Here is a 25,233-nt window from a genome sequence, read left to right as displayed (position 1 = left end):
GGCCGGGAGACTTCCCCACCTTTACGTTCTTTATGACTGTGAGTATTTACGCTACTGAGATAAAGCTGTTTAGTTGTTTAGCCTCTAGCCTGGATACAGTTGGCAAAGTAAGCGTTTGCAAGTAGGAATTTATTGCAATTAGGTCTGATGGACTCATTGTATATAACTCCTGATAGAATGCGTGAAAAGCTTTTTTTTGATAAACAAGTTTTTATTGTTTTTTTGCAACAAAAACAGTGAGCCTTTCAGACCAACAATATACAGTAGTCCCATCTGGGAATCATTCCCCCTCTCAGCCCCCCCCTGGACCGTCCCCCCCCCCCGCCCCCACCCCGCCCCACCAGATCACACCACATTTCCTAACCATTTCCCCCACACCCTACGATATTTTTTGTGGCAGCCCCGAGCTTGGTAAAGAGTCCGCTCCTGCGCCGCACACCAGTCCACTCCCGCGCTCCACCTGGTCAGACTGGGCGGCTGCGGCTGTTTCCAGGCTGCCGCAATGTCCCGCTTTGCCACCATTAGCGCTGTCATAAGGAACAATTTTTCAGCGCGGGTGCCGTCCAGGCCATCAGTGATACCCAATAGGATGTGTTTGGGGTCGTGTGGCACCTCCCACCCCAGGACATCCGTCAAGTCAGTTTCAATGCTACGCCAGTACCCCTCCAGTTCCGGGCATGACCATACCATATGGATGAAGTCGGCCTGGTCAAAGCTACAGCGAGGGCAGGCTGCGTCGGTGGAAAGACCCGCACGGCGCATGCGCGCTGGTGTAAGGTATGCCGTATGCAGATAATAGATTTGAATGAGCCTCAGCTTGGCGGAGGCCGTCACCAGCCTGGGGGCCATAAGGGCGTCCCGCCAGTCGATCTCGTCCAAGGGACCCACCCATTCCTCCCATCGCTCCTTCAGACCCTCCTGGGGCACAGGGGTATTGTTAACAAGGGAATGATATATTCTGGATATGCCTCCCTTTCCTAGGTTACCCATCAGAACCTGAGCCTCTGGGGGGCTATGGTCCGGCAGCCGGATGTCCAGCGGGGTGTGTACCCGTATGGCGTGTCGCAATTGGAGGTATCTATAGAATTGGGACGAGTGGAGAGAAAAGCGCGCCTGCAGTTCTGAGTATGAGCACATGCGCCCCCCTCGCCACACGTCCCCCAGCTGGGAGATACCGAGCAAATCCCACGGTCCGAAGCCCTCCAGCCCCACAACCTCCCGCAACCATGTCCCATGCCAGAGAGGGGTGGCGCGCGTCAATGTCCTGGTCCATCCGGTGTGGCGGAGCACAGCCCGCCAAGCCAGGAAAACCGCCCTAGTGATGTCGGGGCAGGAGGTGGGAACCGGGGCGCCGTACATGCGGTCCTGAACGCTGGAGAGACCCAGGGCTTCCAATTCCACCCTGTAGGCCGGATCGGACCATCCCCCCCCAAACCAGTCGTGGATGACCAGAAGCCGGGTGGCCAGGTAATAAAGGTAGAGGTTGGTCATACCAAGCCCCCCATCAAAGGTGGGGAGGCGGCAGATCGGCAAGGCCAGCCTCGGCCTTCCACCACCCCAGAGGAACCTGGTGGCCATCCCGTCCAACTCGCGAAACCACGACCTCGGAAAGGACACCGGGGTGTTCTGCAATACATACAGAAACCGAGGGAGGATCATCATTTTGTAGAGCGCCACGCGCCCCAGCGGGTTCAGCGGGAGCGAGTGCCACCGAGTGAGGTCTGCTTTGGCTTTTTTGACTAAAGGGGCCACGTTGAGTGCCCAGCTCAATTCCGGGAGGAGGGAGACCCAGATGCCCAGGTATTTGAAGGACAGTCGGCGAAGGGGAATCGTGGTCTGCCAATCGAAGCATTCGCGGGAGGGATGAAGAGGCACGAGGACCGACTTGTGCGAGTTGAGGCAGAGGCCAGAGGCGCGGGCAAAGCGGCCCAAAATGTGGAGAGCCCGAGGACCCGAGCGCGCTGGGTCACCAAGGTACAGCAGGACATCGTCCGCATAGAGGGCGATCCTGTCCTCCTCGAGGCCCGGCCACTCCCATCCCCGAATGAGAGGATCCGCTCTGATTAGGGCGGCAAGGGGCTCCATTGCGAGCGCGAAAAGGAGGGGTGAGAGCGGGCACCCCTGCCGCGTGCCCCGGCCGATCCGGAACGCTCCTGACAGTGCCCCATTAACCAACACTCTGGCGCGAGGGCGCGCATACAGAACCCGCACCATCCCAACAAACTTGGGACCAAAACCCATATGAGCCAAGACGTCGAACAGGTAGGGCCACCCCACCGAATCGAAGGCTTTCTCGAAGTCAGCCAGCAGGAGAGTGAGGTATGGAGATAGGCGGTGGCGGTGCGCCAGAGCCACATGGAGGCGGCGGAGGCAATGGCGAGTGCCTCGATCCGGCATGAAGCCACATTGGTCCGGGTGCACCAAACGCGACAGGAAGGGCCGGAGCCGCTGGGCTAGGACCGCGGCATATAGTTTGATATCGGTATTGATCAGAGAGATCGGCCGGTAGGCCGACCTGTCACTGGGCGGCGGAATGGATTTAGGCAGGACCACAATTGTGGCAATGTCGGCCTCTGGGGGGAAGGAGCCTCTCTCAACCGCCTCCGCGTACAGGGCACCCAGCCGTGGAACCAAGTGCTCCTTGTAGGTGGCGTAAAACTCCTGCGGGAACCCGTCCGGGCCGGGGGTCTTCCCGGCGGACGTGCGCCCTATCGCGTCTCCGATCTCCTCAGGGGAGATGGGAGCCTCCAGGCTCTCCCAATCACTCGGCCCCAGCCGGGGAAGGCTTAGGGCACCAGCGGCGAGCAAGGAAGCCAAAGACAGATCCGATGCCCGTGCCCGGTAGAGTTGTGAGTAGTACTGAGCGAAAGCGTCCGCTATAGCCACGGATGAAGACTGAAGCGCGCCACCCGAGTCGGTCACCGCCGGGATGATGCGTGATGCCCTGGGGTACGTGGCCAGCCGGTGCAGAAGCGCCCCGTTTTTGTCGCCCCAGCCGTATACCCGCGCCACCGATGATTGCCAAAGAAGTTTAGCTGCGTCAAGCGACCGCTGACGAATCTCCTCACGTAGGAGCCGTAGCTGCCGGGTCTCGGCCGGGTCGGCAGAGTCAGAGACGGATTGCTCCAGGCGCAGCGCCTGAGCCTCGCAGGCTGTGAGCTGCTGCAGCTGCGCCAGGCGGTGTTTCATCACTTGTGCCTTAGCAACCCCCCTAACCGTGGCCTTACAAGCCTCCCAGAGGGTGCCCGCCGAGGAGACCGATCCGTCGTTGTCGCCAAAATAGAGTGCCAGCGCGGTCCCCACTTCCTTACGGAGCGTCTTGTCCTGCAGGAACCACGCATTAAAACGCCACATTTGGCGAGCACCGTAAGGCGGGGGGCCCAAACCCAGCAAAAGCGGAGAATGGTCGGATATCCCCCGGGGAAGGATGCGGACGTCTTGGATACCCAGACAGTCGGCCGAGGGGACAAAGATCGCGTCGATGCGTGCCTGAGTGTGGTGGGCGGCCGAGGTGTGGGTATACTGTCGCGTGCGTGGGTGCCAGAGCCGCCACACATCACAGAGGCCCTGTGCCTCTGCCCACCCTGCCAGCTGCTTCGCCCGCGCCGCGCGGGAGTCCGAGACCGGACCCGAAGAGTCGAGGTGCGGGGGCCGAGACGGCGTTAAAGTCTCCTCCGAGAACAACAGTACCAGGTGGAAAAGCCGCTAGCCAGGACGTGGTCAGAGATAAGGCCGAGGACAGCCCCGTGGACGGCACGTAAAGTGACAGGAGGCTGAGTGGCCGGCCCTCGAGCATGCCGCTAATCGCAACCCCCCTCCCCTGGGAGTCATGGACCACTCGGGCCAACACAAAAGGGAAGGAACGGCGCAGGAGGACCGCAACCCCCCGCGACCCGCGCGAGAACCCGGAGTGCCACACCCGGTCGAATCCGAAGCGCGCCAAAATGGGACAGTTTTCTCCGAGGAGGTGGGTTTCCTGAAGCAGGAGCACGTCCGCACCCGCGCGCTGGGCGTATTTGAGGACAGCAGTGCGCTTAAGCCGGTCCAGCAGGCCGTTCACATTCCAGGACAGGATGCGCACCTGGGCTTTGGGGGCTAAATCAGCCATGGCAGCAGTGGGAATGTAGCGCGCCGGGGAGAGGGCAGGCGGGGGGCACCGGGGGGATACCCTTGAACCCGGGTGTCAGCAAAGGGGGCACGGAGCGTGCAGGCCCCTGAAGGACCATGGAGCCCCCACCGGGGGAAGCGAGCGGACGGTGGCGGAGGGTGAGCGGCAGTAGAGCGCGCAAATGGAGCTGAGTGAAGGGACGCGACGCCTCGCGCCGCGCAGCGCTGTGTGAAAGGCTCAGTAAATAACAGTGCAAACCCAAACAAAACAGTCTCGCGAAGAGAAACCCCAAACAAACCCCCAACCCCAACCCCCCACCCCCCACCCTACACTTCAAAACCAGAAGCATCTGTCGCCCGAACGGAACCAACAGTCACAAGACCCCAAGCTCAGGTGCTCGGGTATAAAGAGCGTAGTGGACCCCTCCTGAAGTACGGATTACATTGTGCGGACCTGGGCTGGCACTGGGGAGCGCAAGAATGTGGAGCCCCCTACCCCCGCCCTCGGGCAAGGCTGTTACCTTCCCCGCAACTGCAAGAAACAAAGAAAAAAGTCATATAGCTGGACTGCGAGAAAGGTCTGATGAGTCAATGTGCGTGTTGAGGGGGGTCGGAGATCCGGTCGGCCCAGGTGATGCTCGGCGCCTGGATCCCCCGGCCGCCCGGGAGGAGGCTTCAGAAGAGGCGGAGGAGTCTCTCATCGGTCTGCCAGAAGCGCTCACAGACCGGGCCTTGAGGACCCCGGCACCTCGCCGCTGCCGGGAGCGTGTGCGCTTCCCGCGCCGCGGCCGCTGGGACCCAGCCACAACGGGGCACCCGGGCCTTGCAACGGGCGGCCCTCCGCCCGGCTGCCGCAGAGGCCGCTCCTCGGTAATCCATGTCCAGGCCGCCCTGGGGGTGTCAAAGAACAGCGTCTTACCCTGAAAGACAAGACGGAGGCGGGCCGGGAACTGGAGCTGGTACTGAAGGCCCAGGGAGCGCAGCTGCTGCTTCACCTCCGTGTATGAACGGCGCTGCTCCTGGACCTCCCGGGTGTAGTCTGGGAAAATCATAATGGTGTGATTGTCATAGGCCAGTTTGCCGCTCACCCGAGCCTCCCGCAGAATGGCATCTCTGTCCCTGAAGTTAAGGATCCGAAGAATAAAGGGGCGCGGGGGGGCCCCCACCGGAGGCTTGGACGCCAGCGACCGGTGCGCCCTCTCCACCACGAACCAGGTTGACAAGCTGCCCGCCGGCATCCAGGATTTAAACCAGGCCTCCAGGAAGTCGTCGGCCCGGCCCGACTCGACCCCCTCCGGGAAGCCCACCAAGCGAAGGTTATTGCGGCGGGCGCGATTTTCGGCATCCTCCGCCCGCCTGTGTAGTTCCTTGGAGTGGGTCGTGAGCTCCCGGACCTGGTCTTGTAATTAATGGATGTCATCCTCCGTCGCGGAGATCCGCGATTCGGCCTCCGTGGGCCCGTAGGATGGTGGCCAAGTCTTTGTTGGGGGCGGGCGCCTCCCCTCCGCCGGCACCCGGGGGGTCCGGTGTCGCGAAGCGGTCAATCTTAGTTTGGTGGGATGTTGCCAGCTGCTTAGGGCCTTTGTCCTTGCCCATGGTGGATCAACGCGTCGCGCCCTCCGGGGCCGGGCGAGCACCGCTCCGCGTCCCGTGCAGTCCCAGAAGGAGGCCCCCGGACAAGCCGCAGGGCCAGTCCAGCAGCTCGGAGCACCGCTACTGCCCCCGCTCCCGGGACGCAGAGGTCACAGGGCGCCCCCTTCCAGCCCACCGCAGCCCCGTGGGCCACCTCGCCAGGCAGGGGGGACGAGGGGCAATGGGCAGAGGGGCCCCCTCGGCAGCAGCCCCCCAGCAGTCGGCACCAGGCGGAACCAGTTCAGTGTCGCCCCCCCGTCAGGTCGCCGCCGCGGGCACCGGAGCGCGATGTGCGGGGGCCTTCCAGAAGATCCGGGGGGGGGGCCGAGCCTCCACGGGGGACCTCACCAGCAGCAATCACCACCATACGCTCGTAGCAGGGGGGCTGGGGGGGGCAGAGGAAGGCAGTCCTTCGGAGGATGCACCGGTTCACAGGCCAGGGTGCGACAATATGGCGGGTGGCGGCAATCACTGATCCGGGCCCAGCCCCACGAGCTCCCACTACTGCTCGGGCCGATCCGCCCGCCGATCAGGGCCCCGCGGCCGGGGAAGGTCCGGGGAGGCGCTGGGGATCTGTCGCGCCCCCCCCCCACTCACCCGCGGTGTGTCACAGGCCGATATGCCTCTCCGCGGGCTTCTCCCGCCTCCGGACAGCCGCCAGCAGACAGAGGCCTGCGCCCCTCGTGTAGCGCCGCGGGCGCTCGTAGCAGGCGCCGCCGGCCGAGGAACCGGCCGAGTGCGCGCCCCCGCCGCGGTGACTCTTGCAGGCGGCAAAGCTCAGTCCCCAAGGCTCGGAGGCAGCCAAAAGTCGCAGCGAGGGTAGGGCTACAACTCCGCAGCAAGTGGCAGGAAGCGGATTGCAGCCAGGACGGCAACAACGGAGGAAGAACGGATGTGAGGGGTCAGGTAGCACGGAGCTCTACCTCGGCGCGGCCATCTTGGCTAGCGCCACCTAGCGCTCTCCCGCGTGAAAAGCTTATATCTCGCTTTCCCCGCTTGTCTGCATTTCCCCTTTGCGTTCTTAACTACTCCTAAGTATCGGCATGCACCCCCACCCAGCACCACCCCCGGAAGCGTGTGTGTGTGTATATATATATATATATATATATATATACATACATATACATATACCGAGATCCTCCTTACTGGTGTCCTCAATCTTTAGGGGGTGGCTCGAGACCGGCGGAGCAAAACCGGCTGAAAATATGTTCCAAAAACGAGGTACCACTCGCGCTCTCGGGCGGCATATGCAAGGAAAAGCGGACTCAGATCCAAAAGTAAAGGGGGTTTATTACATCATAGACCCGCCGTGACGCGTTTCGCCACTTTCGTGGCTTGTTCACACAACGTTGTACATGCAAATGACACCATTACATACTGTTCGAAAATCATGGAAAATGAAAGAGGCTGTCGCTATGGATGCTAGAACAAGGGAGCAACGAGAACGCCATCTTAACATGTACATTGCGTTATAGCATTCTTATGTAATTTCCTCCTCACGTAAAAAGTGGTGCGCTAGGGAAAGTCCCATTAAACAGAAATAGTAAATGAAAATTATTCAAATTTAACAGCACCATTTTAAACATTTAACGAAAATAATCGTTATGTGTCATTATTTTAAAATTTGGCCCCTACGATGATTGTGGACAGCACTTAATACACTAATAAAGCAGTCATGTAAGTCACAATGTATATCATCGTATCGTAAAATACATACAGGCGATTGTTCATTTATCAAAATAAAGTTTTTGTTCTAAGTCGGAGGAAAAAAATGTCCGGTTGCTAGGTTACAACGTTAACATTGTTTGTCTATTGCGAGTTAAGGATCATGTTAAAGACGATACTCGCTTCCTTGGTATATTTTAAGCCTCCAATTCTCAAAGTGTTAATTCCCCTTGTTAGTGGGTAAAATCGAGTCTACAAACATTATTTGAACAGGTAGCACAATTCCTTATCTCCTGTATTCTCATGATGGACTTCTAATCCTACAATAATACCCTGATTAGTGGGAAAATATGATTTATGTTATTCTCGATTATTGATTAATTGATGCAAGGTGTCATGTGTTACCCTTATTTCACCCTCCTGTGTTAAACTATAAAATCATATTGATTTATCTTACATAAAGGAACGTCGGATGATCTGATGAGGAAAGGGAGGGAGGGGGGAAGGGAAAAAGGGGGGGAGGGAGGGGAAAAAAGGAAGGAAAAAAGGGGGGGGAGGGGGGGAGGAAAAAGAGGGGAGGGGGGGGAACAAGGGGGGGGGGTGGCAGAAGATTTATAGATCTCAAAACTGGGTCAGCCAAAACACCCTTTCTCTTCTCTTCCTGTTAAGAAGATAACACATAAAAAAGAGATAAAAAAAAAATAAAAAAGAAATATTCTCTTTCTCTTTTTTATGTGTTATCTTCTTAACATTTCTGTTTAATGGGACTTTCCCTAGCGCACCACTTTTTACGTGAGGAGGAAATTACATAAGAATGCTATAACGCAATGTACATGTTAAGATGGCGTTCTCGTTGCTCCCTTGTTCTAGCATCCATAGCGACAGCCTCTTTCATTTTCCATGATTTTCGAACAGTATGTAATGGTGTCATTTGCATGTACAACGTTGTGTGAACAAGCCACGAAAGTGGCGAAACGCGTCACGGCGGGTCTATGATGTAATAAACCCCCTTTACTTTTGGATCTGAGTCCGCTTTTCCTTGCATATGCCGCCCGAGAGCGCGAGTGGTACCTCGTTTTTGGAACATATATATATATATATACACATACACTTGGCTTTATTGTAATTGAGGGTTTGTAGCTAACCTCTCACTGAAGCAAACTGTGTGTGAATTTCCTAGATGGGTTTGATTTGTGACTTTCTAGCATAGTCTATTCTTCACTGAGTTTCTGGAAAATAAGTTCTTTCGTGCGCTTAAGGCGACTTGCCTCCTGGACGAGCCCATGTCAGTTAAGGGTCTTCCTCACTTGTACTAATAATAGTGAGGTATTCCCGTATTGTTTCACAGATTTAATTTGTAATACCTTCCTCGCCATGGGAGGAAACGCCCATGACAAGATGGGCATTGTTTTTGAATTAAAAACAAATTGCATCTTTGCCGTTCAACAAAGTTATAATGAATTGGCAAAAACTGCGCTGAAGGTTGTCCCCATCATTGCTAGAAGTGTCCGCCGGACCGACGAACATTTCAAAATTTGCCGGTTGGTGCCTCTGCTTGGGCGACATGGTAATTTACACAGTCTGCCTGGTGAAGGTCGGGCCGACCAATCAGATTTAGATCGGCCCCTCTGTCTTTGAAGAGTTTTCTGTGTACTATCGACTTTTACTAGCTTCTATCCTGTTCTTTCTACCACAGTCTCAAACTTTGGATGGACCTGCTGCTGCCCTATACGTTCATGGGGACTTGGGAGATGATTACATTGCTGCACCATGTGTTATTTTAGAGGTCCTCACATTTCTCTTAGAAGATATGTTGCTCCTCGAGTGTGAGCCCACATTGTTGCAGGTGGTCACAGCCTTGAACCTGTTCATGAAGGCCTTTTTCCACATCATCCATTCAGCCCTCTAGATAGGTGACTTCACTTCACATCTCCTTTACATCTTTCTGCAGATCTGCTTTAACAGAGTAGATTTCCTCCTTGATCTCCCTGAACTCCTGCAGCAGGATGTTTTTAGTAACCCCCTGGTCAGAGTTAACCATGGGCTTCCATGTCCCTCCTGTGGCTATTGTCAACCACCCAAGTTTTTTGACTGATGCTACTTGGTTTCTCGACTCGGAGTGCACAGAAGCCTGCTAACCAGAGCTCAGTACCTGTGCCTTACTCTTAGCCAGGTATGCTTAATTAGCTCATACCCAATTGGCTAAGCTAACTTACCTTTAAGTCCCCAGTAAATGCTACCCAGGGCTTGTAAATTAGAGGATCACCCCAGAGATTGCAGCACTGGTTGCGCCACCTTGGGTGTGACACGATTAAAACAAGACTCCCAGCCTGCCATTTGAAGGCTGGAAGAGCAATTTACACTGGTGGTCTGACTTTTCCATTTATATGCAATGGCAAAGCCAGACTCCTCCCGGGTATATGTGTAAGTCACCCCTAATGGTGGGCCTATTGAATCCTGAAGCACGGTGCGATGTATTTAACAAGCAGAACGTATATTTTACATGTTCTGGTAGGAAAAGCACAAAACTTTTGTTTTTTCTGTGGAAAGTCTCGGCCTCCCAATTGGAGAGTAGAAAGTTACACACTGACCCCTCAACTGTAATAACTCTGGAACGGTGCAACCAAAGTCAGTACTTCAAGGTATCAAACAACTAGTTACATTAATCCAGACTTGAGTCGCACGTTAGCAGAGTTGCCACTTTATTGCCTTTAGTACCATGTGCCCATACTGGTTACACACTGAGTCGTGTCGCCAAGACAGCTTTCTACCCTCCTAGAGAGACGTGCTCATGACTCCCAATAAGGAATACAATAGGGGCTTACTCTGGAAGGAGGTGTCTTCTCCATCCTGCAGGAAACCACATGAGTGTTGGCCCATAATGTGAGTTTCAAAGGCGAAGCCACCTTTGAAGGGCAAATGGGTAACTCATGGGAGAATGGGGCTGCTCCCTAGTAAAGACCGAACAGCTGGCACTAGGGACAGGAGAAGGGTAGCTAGTTGCAAAACCTGTTTTCCAGGTCCATGTAGCCCACTTGGTAGCCATCCCTCTGAGTTGGGCTAAGGTGCTCCACACACTGGCAGAGGGGTCCTACCATATAATAAGTGAGCAGAATGGTGCATCCTGGGATGCCCAGATGCTACACTTCACAGGAAGTGGTCATCAGGTGGGAGGGAATCTGGTAGTCCATTGGCTACTAACCACATCTTGGCCTGAGGGCATTTTCTAAGCAGAAGTAGGGCACCCCGGACTAATATTGCGGCTGCACTGGAATAAGAACTGAGGAAGGTCTGCCCTGCTGCACTGTGGAACCGACAGAGAGAGGCGGCCCTGTTTTAGATTGCACCTGGTGGCTAGCAAAGGAATGGGACTGTGCCTGTCATGTCCTGCTTAAAGAGAAGTCGTCTCAGAGTCCAGCCAAACCCAAGAGACTCCAACTGCCAGCTGACTGGCCTCCTATTTGCAGCACAGGGACACAACAACTGAAGAAGCCTGCTGGGGCAAGTTGGTAGCCTAAAGTCTTTAAACCGCTACCAACTGCCGCCGTGCACCACTAGGGACCAGGACCTGAGGCACAAAGTTCCACCCGAGTTTGCTGAGCCAGGGAGTGTCATCAGAGTGCAGCTGGGACCTCCAGAGGACAAGTTATTGACTCTGGAAGGAATGGCCTGTGACCATAATACTGGACGACCGGTAGTCCAGTGGTGACTGGACATCTGCCCGCACCGAGAGGAATTCGAGGGACTTTGACCCTGTGTCAAGGATCACCATACCCCCTTCGTGGACCAAGGAGTAGTCGCAGCAAAACCCCCATCGACCAAATCTCATCTTCAGCATCCTTGAGCATATTCAGCATCCTTCATCCCTTGCATCAGGACTACTTCCATTGGAAAACCCTGCAAAGGATAAAATTGCTTGGAACTGATTGAAGACTGCTTCACCTGCTGAGCTAACTGTTTCTGAGGCACTTTCTGATCCCCCTGATTGGCTCTCTACTGGTGTTGGCCAACTAATGTAACTACAAGTGACCACATTACAACTAGCCCAAACGTTTTAGTGAAAAGTTCTGAAGTGCTAAATTGATTGAATTTGTCAGTGCTTGTTTGCGTTTGATTGAACTGCTTTGATTTACTATACCTTGTAACTTCTATATCTCCTGAATCCTCCGGTTGATCTTTTTAGTTGTTGTGTCTATAAATATATAAAAATTCAGTCTATTGACATAATTTGATGTCAGGTTTCTTTAGGATCTTGTCTATGTCTTCTTTAATTGTTTTGCACTTGTTTGTTTGTGCAAGCCTTTGCTAATCAGAGCCACAGCTACTCAAGGTTGAGCTGAAGGTTTGAGAAACAAAACCTATGGGTCCTAAAGGGGTTTTTAAGTGTATTACACGGTGAGATCATACAACCACTCCATATAATATACCCCCTTTCCTCACACTCTTCTTGAACACATCGCCTCCTCACACTTTACTCTGGTTTAGCATGTCTTTAATTGACCTTTCTTTTCTTCCTTCAACACCCATTATTTTGCAGGTCACCTCCCTGGGTAGGTTCAACGTCTAGTTTTTCTCAGTCTGTTCAGTTTTCCTCTGTTTTAGTTTAGAGCTTTTTGGCTTGCATGTGGCCCCCGCTCGGGGCGGGGCGATCTGAGGGCACTCCTCAGAGTCTGATGGCTGCCTTGCTCTCTGCCCATTGGCATGGGATAGGATGTCTTCTTACTCTCCATCGAAGCATTTGTGGATCCTGCAGCATCTCTTCCAGGTATATTACCCTGGTGTTATGTTGTTTTTCTCTGTTATAATTTTGGGAGTTGTTCCGTTACTCAAGGCCCCATGTCTCATGTATGTCCTGGGATTCTACTTCATCACCGGCAGCAAAGATGATCACCTTCTCTTATCTTATGTTATGGCTGTTGAATACATTCAATATGATAATTGAAAACTGCTACAGAATTGCATGTGCATTCTGAAAAAGCATAACCTCATTTTACCACAACTTCCCACTTTTTCTGCCCTGTTTTAGAATACATCGTCCAAAGTGCAAATAAAAAATCGCTTCTGCCATATCTTCTTTACTTGGCTTTCAACTAAAGTGAGTGTTATTATGCCCTGCATTCACTACAGTGCATCAGGGTGAATTGTGTGCTGATATACTAGGCATTGTGCTCCTTCCACCTTCTGTGATTGGTTCATTGTTGAGTTGTTGGGCTGACGAGCTCTGAGATGCACCTGCACTCTGGGAGATGTACAGAAATCTGTGAAGACTTTGGGCAGGATTCCCAGCACTCCCTTATTTAACTTGTTACTCACTGCTGAAGGAGGACAAATATCCTGAAACTTGTGTCTAGTGATACACAGCAGTGGCTGCACCAACAATATTGTAAACTAAAGCCTTTGAACTAAAGTAAGTCTTACTATCCACTGCATTTACCACAGTGCATCTGGGCAAATTGTGTGCTGGTATGCCAGGCTTTTTGTATTCCCATTTTTGCCCATTAGTTCTTCCATCCATGATAGAAATTATTGTAAAAGCAAATACCCTGCATGCAGAAAATTCAAGTACATCATTCTGTTCTGGTAGATCTCCGTTTTGTGTATTGAGTTTTAGTAATCTTATCACTTGTATATATTCTTATACCATGTCTTTTATATGACAATTGCAGCCAAAGGGTGCTCTGTAAAGGGCACTTGATTTGAATTTATTTGAATCTGTGATTTTCATTCTCATTGTTGAAAATGATCTCTACACTCCTGAATATTGTTCATATTTTTGATGTGGGATTGTTAATAAAGACTGATGAACCATATATTTAATGCTGCAATTTTTTTTCAAAATGTTCCCCTTGCAACCTCTTTGCATTTAAGGGAAAGATTACATCCTGTGACCTTCCATTTGCTCAGCTCTGTGGTTTTGCGTTGCCCGAGGAAGTAGCCGGCTACAAGATCTCTGACTTCATTCCTTCCATTCAGATCCCGTCTCCTGGAAGGAAAATATCAAAGGTATGGAAAAAAATGTCTGCCATGGTAGTGATAAGCCTTGGAACAGGAGGGTGATTTATAAGATTGGATTAAATGATAATGGACTTTATCTAGCAGAGGTTTGATCATAGGAGTAATGGGTTGACCCAGTGACTTTAACAGCTGATCCTCACTGCCTTACCAATTGCGATTTATCTTTTTACCTGTTGTTTTTTCACATTGCCTCCAATACTTGAGTTTTGAATGTATGATGTCTAGTTTCTGTTTTATTTGTTCGTATATTTGGCCTTGAGCAGTTCTGTTTTGAAGAAACTATGACTTTAATGGTTGTGATATTTATTATAAGAGTTGCTTCCAATGCAAATCTAAATTCTTTTTAAAGAAGATGGGAACCATTCCAATGCATAAATCTAGTTTAGACCTTTCAATTAATCACTGATGACACGGGCACTGGTGGTGCTTGTACTTGACACAGACAACAATCTGTGTAAAGGTATTAAACATTTTTAACATGCGAACCCGCTTCATGTACCTGAGACTGGTTTAGAAATGCACCTAAGCACAGCTTGAGAGGGAAGCCAAGACAACCAATGTTATCCATACATTCACCCTAGTGCCTTAGATATCACCCTCAAGATTGTCTTCTGGGCATCCTCAGTACTTCTCAGTCTTTTATTCGATATTTGCTTTAAAATTAAACATCACTCCTACCTAGGAGAATACTAGTGTTATAATATAAATAAATCCATTCATGCCGAGATGTAAATCAAATGAAGATGGTTTATTGATTAAGATTGTAGATGGTAAGATCAGCATATATGAACCCCACCAGGAGCAGCTCCCTTGCTGCTCAGCCCATCCTTCCAACTGACACTCATCCACCAGGCATCCCCAACATTCCATTACATCACATGCACCAGCATTCTACAACACATCCACACAGAACACATACACTCTGGCTGAGCAGCAAGGCAGGGAAGCAGGAAAGATGCATGGCAACGAATACAAGATACCACACATCTTCCCTCTTTACAAATCAGAACAAGAAATACATGCTGCTCAACAATATCATAAGCAGAACAGCAAAGAGCATGTAAAGGGAAGAATCAATTAAACAATGGAATGAAGTTGTATAACAGATCACAATAAAGAAAGATAAAAGAGTGAAACAATAAATCAATAATGAATCAATAATGACATAACACATCTCTTCTCCTTTAACGGAAAAAATAACAAGAAAATACAGGATGTAAACCCTGGTTTCAATGAGAGAATACAAATAATAGAATTGAAAGCTGGAGAGAACACTAAAAGAAACAGAGACTGAAAATGCAGCAAAATTCTCACCAACACAGTAAACTAAACACTGAAGAGATAACAAAAGACAAAACGTCCAGAAAACACCAGTACATACCAGTTGGCCAGACCAGTAAGTAAGGGAATAATCAACGAACGCCAACAAATGAAAAAAAATGAAGTGCAGCATCCAACAAGGCAAAAAAATACTTCCAAGAACAGAAACCAAAAAGGACACTGCTGAACACACAGCAAAATTAATAGTGAAAAAATACACACACCTCAAAAGTGCCTAAAATAATCGAGAATGTACCAAACCTTGGAAAAATCCCAAAACTAAGACAAATCCATCAAATACTATAAAGAAGAATAAGATGCACTAAACAAGGAAAAATGCGCACAAGGAAAAATGCGACAAAAGTCACATAGCTACAGAGCTATCGCATCACATACCTCTGCCAGAGGTAAATTCCCAACAAAGAAAACTAGAAATAGGTGACTAATGCATCAAAAATCATTTGAAGAGAAAGCAAAGTCACATAGCAAATGCTATAATCACAAACAAAACACATAGAAAAGGGGAACCCCTAAAGAAAAATTTGCTAGCAAAACAAAGTTTAAAATTCAATACAAGCATCATGTAGGAAACCTAAGTAATAATTCCACGCAAAAATAAATTGCAACAGGTGGAAAGTCAAATAGCCAGGGCTATAAAACGTACCTCAAAAAGCAAAAAATTCATGTAACTAAGCTTGTGAAAACATGCTGTAACATAACGTATCATGGTGACACTGAAAGTCACATAGTCGAATAGACTATAATAAATCACACTTCAAACAGCAAGGAAATCACTTAATAAACACAAAGTACATTAATGTAAATAACATTCATGTGAAAGTAGGTGACATATGAAGTCACATAGTCAAACGACTATCATTGACACTTTAAAGGGAAGAATTCCCAAACAGAACCATGTAGTAGGTGACTAATCCACAAAATGTTTAAGCAGAAAATGGAAAGTCACATAATGACTAATCATTATAGAAATAATAAAGTAGAAAGACCAATAAGAATGATAAGGAAAAACACAGTAAAGCATTGTACAGTAGAGAAAGGAATTAAACATTAGCAAAACATTTAAAATAAATGAATATTCACTCCGGTGAGCGATTTCTCACCCGAAGTCCAGGACAGTGGCAGGAAGAAGTGGTGAAGGAAACGCAAAGTACTGTAAATCGGGACAAGCAAGTTCCAATGAAAAGCTTGTGTGAGACGCCAACAAAGTCTCAAGAAGAACTGAAAATTGTAAAGTCCCAAAATACATTGCTGCCTTTGAAAAACTCCTCGATGAACAAAAGTACGATTAGCTTTAAAGCAAATAAATGAAGAGCACAGTACCGCCTTATAAATTAGTTGTCCACCCAATGGCACTGTTCCAAACGACAACAGGAACCATCAGCATGCTGCACGAAGTTGTTGTGAGAACTTGATAAGTGACATCGGCTCAGATTGAATACGAATACAAAACAACCTCAAAATGGCGGCACGTTTTAGACGTGGTTGCAGGGTGGCTCACGGTGCGCTTATGCACCAAAACGTCCAAGGGAAATCAAAAAGGCAGACCTACGTCACAAAAGGTCTCGAGGAGCTGCGCAAGATAGAGGTAAGAGTGCGCGCTCTACGGGGACTCATGACAGAAATTTTAAAAACAAAACGACGGTTGAAATGACAATGAAATGGCTGTAAATAAAGTTGGTTAAAACTTGAAGAAAAATTACCAAACAGCGTAGTCTCGCCGATGCGCCGATCACCTTTTGACCTGTAATTTTGAAATGTCACTGGAAAGGTCAAAAGCGGCAAAAATTAAAGACACAAATGGGTCGCGAAAGAACAAATCAGCTTATGGTGCTCCAAATGCTCCTCATGCATGAAAATTACTTCAGATCCAATGCCCAACAAATCCGCCCTCTGCCAGACGACAACACCCGACACTGCCGACTCCTTCAAAATACACCTCACAAACACGAAGGGAAAAGCAGCGATGATGAAGCTCTTGTGGGGTCTCGGTGTGTCACGGAACTTAGAAGTAGATAATCACGGCAGGAGAAAGCGAGCTTACAAGCAGGTAGTTGGCAGCAGCGTAAAGGCAGGCAGCAGGAGAATTAAATTACAGCAGGGACTGGCACTCTTAGGAAATGGGCGACCGGTGAAGAGGTCACTGGTGGGGCTCTCAGGGGTGCCAGTATGCTATAATAAATGTTTCAGGAAATTTAGAAATGTTCTTTACCTTGTCTTGGAAATCGTTTTTTTGTAGTTTCAAGGGATACTTGCAGTTGGCTTGAAATTTCAAAAGGTTCTTGAATTTGCCTTGTAACTTCTTCAGAATTCAATTTTTGTAATCCATCAGGTACATGTAGGTGATCCCAGATCGTCGCCAAATGTTATAATATAAATAAATCCATTCATGCCGAGATGTAAATCAAATGAAGATGGTTTATTGATTAAGATTGTAGATGGTAAGATCAGCATATATGAACCCCACCAGGAGCAGCTCCCTTGCTGCTCAGCCCATCCTTCCAACTGACACTCATCCACCAGGCATCCCCAACATTCCATTACATCACATGCACCAGCATTCTACAACACATCCACACAGAACACATACACTCTGGCTGAGCAGCAAGGCAGGGAAGCAGGAAAGATGCATGGCAACGAATACAAGATACCACAACTAGTGTTGATTCTTATGCCTTCCGAAGTTTTAAAACCTTGCTGAGTGAGGACGTGGCCAATATGGTGGCGGTGTAGCAGCTTGCTTTCGGCGCTCCGCCGACCGAGGCCGAAAGCAGTCACACGAGCCGGTGTTCCGAGGCTGTTGAAGGCTCCCACGTAGCAGAGCGCCCCACAGGAGTGTGGCTGGGAGCTCGATGGCCGTGTCGCGGCGGGCACGGACAGACCGTTCTGCTGCCGCTTTGCCACTGCCGGTGAGGCTCTCGTGGTGGCAGCCCATGGTGGGCCCCTCCTGAAGCGGCGGAGGAGGACCAGACCGCAGACCCCCGGTTTGCCCCGTTGGTGGCCGGGCCCCAGGGATTGATGGCGGTGATGAAAGGCTGACTTTTCGGACCCTGCAGAGATCCGGCGGGGGTGAAGTCTGCCCCAGGGACTGGGCTGGGCCTGCCTGAGCCTTAGGTGAGGAGCCTGTCCGCTCCCCCTTGGGGGACGGGCCGCCTGGCGGGCGCAAGTTGCGGGCCAGCGAACAGTGTCGCCACTGGTGAGGGAGGACGGTCTTGCCTGCCTTGTCAGCCGTGCCCTGCGCAAGTAGCACCCATGGGAGGCGGCTTGCGGCTCCGAGGCCTGGTGTGGCAGTCGATCCTCGAACAACATTTGAGGCCTACCGCATGACAAGAGCATCAAGCGCGACAGAGGATCTCTGCTGAGCGCTGGCCCTCCTGGGGCCCTGAAGGTGAGCCTGGGGTTGAGCTGGTCTAAGGCAGCAGTGCTTACCTGGGCAAAGGGAAGTGAGTGGTCCTGAGGCCCTGTGCAGCTGCCTGGAGAGTGACAGTGCCGGGCCTGATCGTGGCCTGAAGTGAGGAGCCCACCGGCCACCCCCTATTGGGGACGGCCCGCATGTCTGGCACAAGTGGTGGATCAGCAAGAAGAGTCTGCACTGGAAGGAGAGAATGGTCTTGCCTGCCGTGTGAGCCGGCCCCGTGCTGGGAGCTCCCCTGGGAGCAGAGAGGTTGGAAGGCTTTTTTTTATGACTAAAAATACAGGGTATATACCAGGGCATAAGTCCTAAAAAAGAAGTGGGGGGATGCTGACGTCACGACAGGAAGAGACATCACGAAAGGTGGCTTGCACCATCAAACTCATTGCCTCCCCTCGCTCATTCCTTAGATGCGATTGCATCAGAGAAGCCAGCGTGCGAGCAGCGTTCTGAATGAGCTCTGATCTCGCCCCAGAGAGGCCAAAGAGTGAATGTGTGGCTCCATTTGCTCCAGTTATCGAGCTCCCGGTAAAATAATTGGGGGGACGCCGTCCACCCGCGTGGTACCCCGACTCGAGCCCTGGACTATATACAAATAAAAAGATCATAATGAAATGTCGAACACAGTGTTTTAAGTAGTCTAAAACAGCACAGGAGCATACTAAGGGTCCATACAATAAATTGACGAAACAGACAACAAAAAGCAAAGTCAGGCAGTTCGAGTCTACAGAGAAAGAAACAGCGGGACGATATCATCACATCGTGAAATGTAATTCCTGCATGCCACAGTATGTAAGTCACCATGACCATGCTCACCACTGCATTTGAGTTGACTGATCGGGTCAGGAGTGCCCGATTTCAGTCAGTCTCCTCGGGGTGGAGCAACGGATAGGAAAGGAGTGGTTGCCAAATGTTTTTTGGGCCAGGAGGAGGGAGGCAGAAGCGTTGCATATATATCGCTAGTGGTGTCGCAACACACTAATTCCCTCATCCAGGCCTTAACTGATGGAACTGCAGGGCTACCCCAATGTCTGGAAATCTGCCTCTTAGCAAGGAGTAGGGCAATGGCAGAAAGACACCTAATGCCAGTACCCAATGTTTTTGCGTATCCCAACAGTGCCAGCAGTGGGGAGGGGGTTGGCTCAGAGTCAATCATTAAAGCAAGATGTCAAAAGACTGACTCCCAGTATGCTAAGACCGGTGGGCAAATCCATGCGAAATGTATGAAGTCAGCCTACTCGGTCGTGGGCCTAGGGCAGCCATGAGATTTAGAGGGGTCCATCTTGGCCAGTAGGTTCGGTGTAATGTAGGCTCCATGCAGGTATTTAAAGTGGACGAGTTTATGTCTGTAATTGCTAGATACGAAACGGGACTGCTCACAACAATATAACCATATCTTGTGTGATAGGAGTTGTCCCAAGTGTCTCTCCCCCACTGTACGTGCTCCGCCCCCTCCACTCCGCGGTCGAAGCATCTGGGCAAGTGGTATAAACGGGAGACCAGTTGGGCACTACTGGCAGATGTAATAACAAGGTAGAGCAGGGGGAAGTCCTTTGGCTCTGCTGCCGAGGAATGTAGCTTGGCATATATGGAAACGCGCTTTCTATGTAGAAGGAATCTGTCCATAGAGGATCTGTTGTGTCCATCTGCAAGATCTGACATGGATCGTAATTGGATCGTAATTGGGTATCACGAAACAAGTGTCCTATAGTATGAAGCCCACAGCGGGACAGTGTTTGTCTAGTCAAGGTTTCGGTGGTTGGGATTAGCCATGGGTTGTCTAGAAGCAGCAAGTGTGGGGAATAAAGGCGTTCAGCATGTAGATAACGATGTAGTTTCACCCAGGCCCAGTATGTGGTATGTAGTGTTTGTATCTCTGTTGGTGATCTAGTAAGACTGTGGGGTTATAATGGTCAGGACAGAATAACAGAATAGGGGCGAGCCTGTGCGCCGATCACCTTTTGACCTGTAATTTTGAAATGTCACTGGAAAGGTCAAAAGCGGCAAAAATTAAAGACACAAATGGGTCGCGAAAGAACAAATCAGCTTATGGTGCTCCAAATGCTCCTCATGCATGAAAATTACTTCAGATCCAATGCCCAACAAATCCGCCCTCTGCCAGACGACAACACCCGACACTGCCGACTCCTTCAAAATACACCTCACAAACACGAAGGGAAAAGCAGCGATGATGAAGCTCTTGTGGGGTCTCGGTGTGTCACGGAACTTAGAAGTAGATAATCACGGCAGGAGAAAGCGAGCTTACAAGCAGGTAGTTGGCAGCAGCGTAAAGGCAGGCAGCAGGAGAATGAAATTACAGCAGGGACTGGCACTCTTAGGAAATGGGCGACCGGTGAAGAGGTCACTGGTGGGGCTCTCAGGGGTGCCAGTATGCTATAATAAATGTTTCAGGAAATTTAGAAATGTTCTTTACCTTGTCTTGGAAATCGTTTTTTTGTAGTTTCAAGGGATACTTGCAGTTGGCTTGAAATTTCAAAAGGTTCTTGAATTTGCCTTGTAACTTCTTCAGAATTCAATTTTTGTAATCCATCAGGTACATGTAGGTGATCCCAGATCGTCGCCAAATGTTATAATATAAATAAATCCATTCATGCCGAGATGTAAATCAAATGAAGATGGTTTATTGATTAAGATTGTAGATGGTAAGATCAGCATATATGAACCCCACCAGGAGCAGCTCCCTTGCTGCTCAGCCCATCCTTCCAACTGACACTCATCCACCAGGCATCCCCAACATTCCATTACATCACATGCACCAGCATTCTACAACACATCCACACAGAACACATACACTCTGGCTGAGCAGCAAGGCAGGGAAGCAGGAAAGATGCATGGCAACGAATACAAGATACCACAACTAGTGTTGATTCTTATGCCTTCCGAAGTTTTAAAACCTTGCTGAGTGAGGACGTGGCCAATATGGTGGCGGTGTAGCAGCTTGCTTTCGGCGCTCCGCCGACCGAGGCCGAAAGCAGTCACACGAGCCGGTGTTCCGAGGCTGTTGAAGGCTCCCACGTAGCAGAGCGCCCCACAGGAGTGTGGTGGGAGCTCGATGGCCGTGTCGCGGCGGGCGCGGACAGACCGTTCTGCTGCCGCTTTGCCACTGCCGGTGAGGCTCTCGTGGTGGCAGCCCATGGTGGGCCCCTCCTGAAGCGGCGGAGGAGGACCAGACCGCAGACCCCCGGTTTGCCCCGTTGGTGGCCGGGCCCCAGGGATTGATGGCGGTGATGAAAGGCTGACTTTTCGGACCCTGCAGAGATCCGGCGGGGGTGAAGTCTGCCCCAGGGACTGGGCTGGGCCTGCCTGAGCCTTAGGTGAGGAGCCTGTCCGCTCCCCCTTGGGGGACGGGCCGCCTGGCGGGCGCAAGTTGCGGGCCAGCGAACAGTGTCGCCACTGGTGAGGGAGGACGGTCTTGCCTGCCTTGTCAGCCGTGCCCTGCGCAAGTAGCACCCATGGGAGGCGGCTTGCGGCTCCGAGGCCTGGTGTGGCAGTCGATCCTCGAACAACATTTGAGGCCTACCGCATGACAAGAGCATCAAGCGCGACAGAGGATCTCTGCTGAGCGCTGGCCCTCCTGGGGCCCTGAAGGTGAGCCTGGGGTTGAGCTGGTCTAAGGCAGCAGTGCTTACCTGGGCAAAGGGAAGTGAGTGGTCCTGAGGCCCTGTGCAGCTGCCTGGAGAGTGACAGTGCCGGGCCTGATCGTGGCCTGAAGTGAGGAGCCCACCGGCCACCCCCTATTGGGGACGGCCCGCATGTCTGGCACAAGTGGTGGATCAGCAAGAAGAGTCTGCACTGGAAGGAGAGAATGGTCTTGCCTGCCGTGTGAGCCGGCCCCGTGCTGGGAGCTCCCCTGGGAGCAGAGAGGTTGGAAGGCTTTTTTTTATGACTAAAAATACAGGGTATATACCAGGGCATAAGTCCTAAAAAAGAAGTGGGGGGATGCTGACGTCACGACAGGAAGAGACATCACGAAAGGTGGCTTGCACCATCAAACTCATTGCCTCCCCTCGCTCATTCCTTAGATGCGATTGCATCAGAGAAGCCAGCGTGCGAGCAGCGTTCTGAATGAGCTCTGATCTCGCCCCAGAGAGGCCAAAGAGTGAATGTGTGGCTCCATTTGCTCCAGTTATCGAGCTCCCGGTAAAATAATTGGGGGGACGCCGTCCACCCGCGTGGTACCCCGACTCGAGCCCTGGACTATATACAAATAAAAAGATCATAATGAAATGTCGAACACAGTGTTTTAAGTAGTCTAAAACAGCACAGGAGCATACTAAGGGTCCATACAATAAATTGACGAAACAGACAACAAAAAGCAAAGTCAGGCAGTTCGAGTCTACAGAGAAAGAAACAGCGGGACGATATCATCACATCGTGAAATGTAATTCCTGCATGCCACAGTATGTAAGTCACCATGACCATGCTCACCACTGCATTTGAGTTGACTGATCGGGTCAGGAGTGCCCGATTTCAGTCAGTCTCCTCGGGGTGGAGCAACGGATAGGAAAGGAGTGGTTGCCAAATGTTTTTTGGGCCAAGAGGAGGGAGGCAGAAGCGTTGCATATATATCGCTAGTGGTGTCGCAACACACTAATTCCCTCATCCAGGCCTTAACTGATGGAACTGCAGGGCTACCCCAATGTCTGGAAATCTGCCTCTTAGCAAGGAGTAGGGCAATGGCAGAAAGACACCTAATGCCAGTACCCAATGTTTTTGCGTATCCCAACAGTGCCAGCAGTGGGGAGGGGGTTGGCTCAGAGTCAATCATTAAAGCAAGATGTCAAAAGACTGACTCCCAGTATGCTAAGACCGGTGGGCAAATCCATGCGAAATGTATGAAGTCAGCCTACTCGGTCGTGGGCCTAGGGCAGCCATGAGATTTAGAGGGGTCCATCTTGGCCAGTAGGTTCGGTGTAATGTAGGCTCCATGCAGGTATTTAAAGTGGACGAGTTTATGTCTGTAATTGCTAGATACGAAACGGGACTGCTCACAACAATATAACCATATCTTGTGTGATAGGAGTTGTCCCAAGTGTCTCTCCCCCACTGTACGTGCTCCGCCCCTCCACTCCGCGGTCGAAGCATCTGGGCAAGTGGTATAAACGGGAGACCAGTTGGGCACTACTGGCAGATGTAATAACAAGGTAGAGCAGGGGGAAGTCCTTTGGCTCTGCTGCCGAGGAATGTAGCTTGGCATATATGGAAACGCGCTTTCTATGTAGAAGGAATCTGTCCATAGAGGATCTGTTGTGTCCATCTGCAAGATCTGACATGGATCGTAATTGGATCGTAATTGGGTATCACGAAACAAGTGTCCTATAGTATGAAGCCCACAGCGGGACAGTGTTTGTCTAGTCAAGGTTTCGGTGGTTGGGATTAGCCATGGGTTGTCTAGAAGCAGCAAGTGTGGGGAATAAAGGCGTTCAGCATGTAGATAACGATGTAGTTTCACCCAGGCCCAGTATGTGGTATGTAGTGTTTGTATCTCTGTTGGTGATCTAGTAAGACTGTGGGGTTATAATGGTCAGGACAGAATAACAGAATAGGGGCGAGCCTGTGACCACTCGGGTTTCTGGTATTGTAGACTCGCATCCGGATGGTACCAATAGTACGCATAGTATGCTTGTGCAACTAAATAGTACAAATAGAGGTCTGGGACACCAAATCCTCCACATTGAAAGGGCATGGTTATGGTCTGCCAACTAATACGTGCCTGCACACCAACACAGATCAATCTAGTGAGAGCATACACCGAAGCGTATCGAAGAATTTGGATGTAAGGGGGATGGGGATATTAAGGAAAAGATACAAAAAAACAAGGCAATACTACCATTTTGATAATGGCAATCTTGCTGGCGATTGATAGCAGGAGTTTTATCCACCTGTCAATTTGGGATCAATCAATCAATCAATCACTTAATTTGTAAAGCGCACTACATACCCGTGAGGGTCTCAAGGCGCTGGTGGGGGGGTGGGGGGGGGGGTGCTGCTGCTATCGGTCAAAGAGCCAGGTCTTAAGTTGTCTCCTGAAGGTCAGCAGGTCTTCAGTTTGTCGCAGGTAGAGGGGGAGGGTGATCCAGGTCCTGGCGGCGCGATGGGAGAAGGATCTACCTCCGAAAGTAGTTCTCCGGATGCGTGGGACCGTGGCCAGGGCGTGGTCAGCGGAGCAGAGTTTCCTGTTGGGTACGTAGAAGGAGAGTCGACTGTTGAGATAGGCTGGGCCGGTTTTGTGGAGTGCCTTGTGTGCGTGGATCAGGAGCTTGAAGGAGATTCTTTTGTCGACGGGGAGCCAGTGCAGGTTCCTCAGGTGGGGGGTGATGTGGTCACGGCGTGGGATGTCGAGGATCAGGCGTGCTGAGGCGTTCTGGATTCTCTGTAGTCTGTTGATGAGCTTGGACAAGGCTCCGGCGTAGAGGGCGTTTCCGTAGTCGAGTCTGCTGCTGACTAGGGCCTGGGTGACTGTTTTCCTCGTGTTTGTCGGGATCCATCTGTAGATCTTGCGGAGCATGCGGAGGGTGTTGAAACAGGTGGAGGAGACTGCGTTGACTTGTTTGGTCATGGAGAGTTTCAAGTCGAGGATGACTCCCAGGTTGCGTGCGTGGTCGGTGGGGGCCGGGGGGGACCCCAGTGACGTGAGCCACCAAGAGTCGACCCATGCGGAGGGGTTGGACCAGAGGATGAGGATTTCCGTCTTGTCTGTGTTCAGTTTGAGGCGGCTGTCCTCCATCCAGTCTGCGACAGCCTTCATTCCCTGGTGGAGGTTGGATTTGGTGGTGAGGGGGTCCTTGGTGAGGGAGAAGATCAGCTGAGTGTCGTCGGCGTAGTAGATTATGTTGAGGTCGTGCTGTCGGGCGATGCGTGCTAGTGGTGCCATGTAGACGTTGAACAGCGTCAGGCTGAGGGAAGATCCTTGAGGGACGCCGCAGATGATCTCGGAGGCATCGGATCGGAACGGGGGGAGGCGGACTCTCTGAGTTCTGCCAGAGAGGAAGGAGGTGGTCCAGTCCAGGGCCTTGTCTCGGATCCCTGCGTCGTGGAGGCGC

The 25,233-nt window shown here is 51.0% G+C and overlaps 1 protein-coding gene across 2 annotated transcripts in view; it reads left to right on the top strand.

Annotated features, from left to right (window-relative positions):
• The window catches only part of PASK (PAS domain containing serine/threonine kinase), a 1,318,755-nt gene that overhangs the window by 338,177 nt on the left and 955,345 nt on the right, over nucleotides 1–25,233 (top strand). For both annotated transcript variants that reach the window (XM_085634144.1, XM_085634145.1), the window contains exon 6: nucleotides 13,273–13,407. In XM_085634144.1, the coding sequence (XP_085490270.1) occupies nucleotides 13,273–13,407 (135 nt within the window). The remainder of the gene's footprint in view (nucleotides 1–13,272; nucleotides 13,408–25,233) is intronic.

The sequence above is a fragment of the Triturus cristatus genome, chromosome 11, assembly GCF_964204655.1.
Source record: "Triturus cristatus chromosome 11, aTriCri1.1, whole genome shotgun sequence".
Taxonomy (NCBI): Eukaryota; Metazoa; Chordata; class Amphibia; order Caudata; family Salamandridae; genus Triturus; species Triturus cristatus.
The sequence above is the reverse complement of the archived record's forward strand: the minus strand, read 5'-3'. Positions and strand labels throughout refer to the sequence as shown.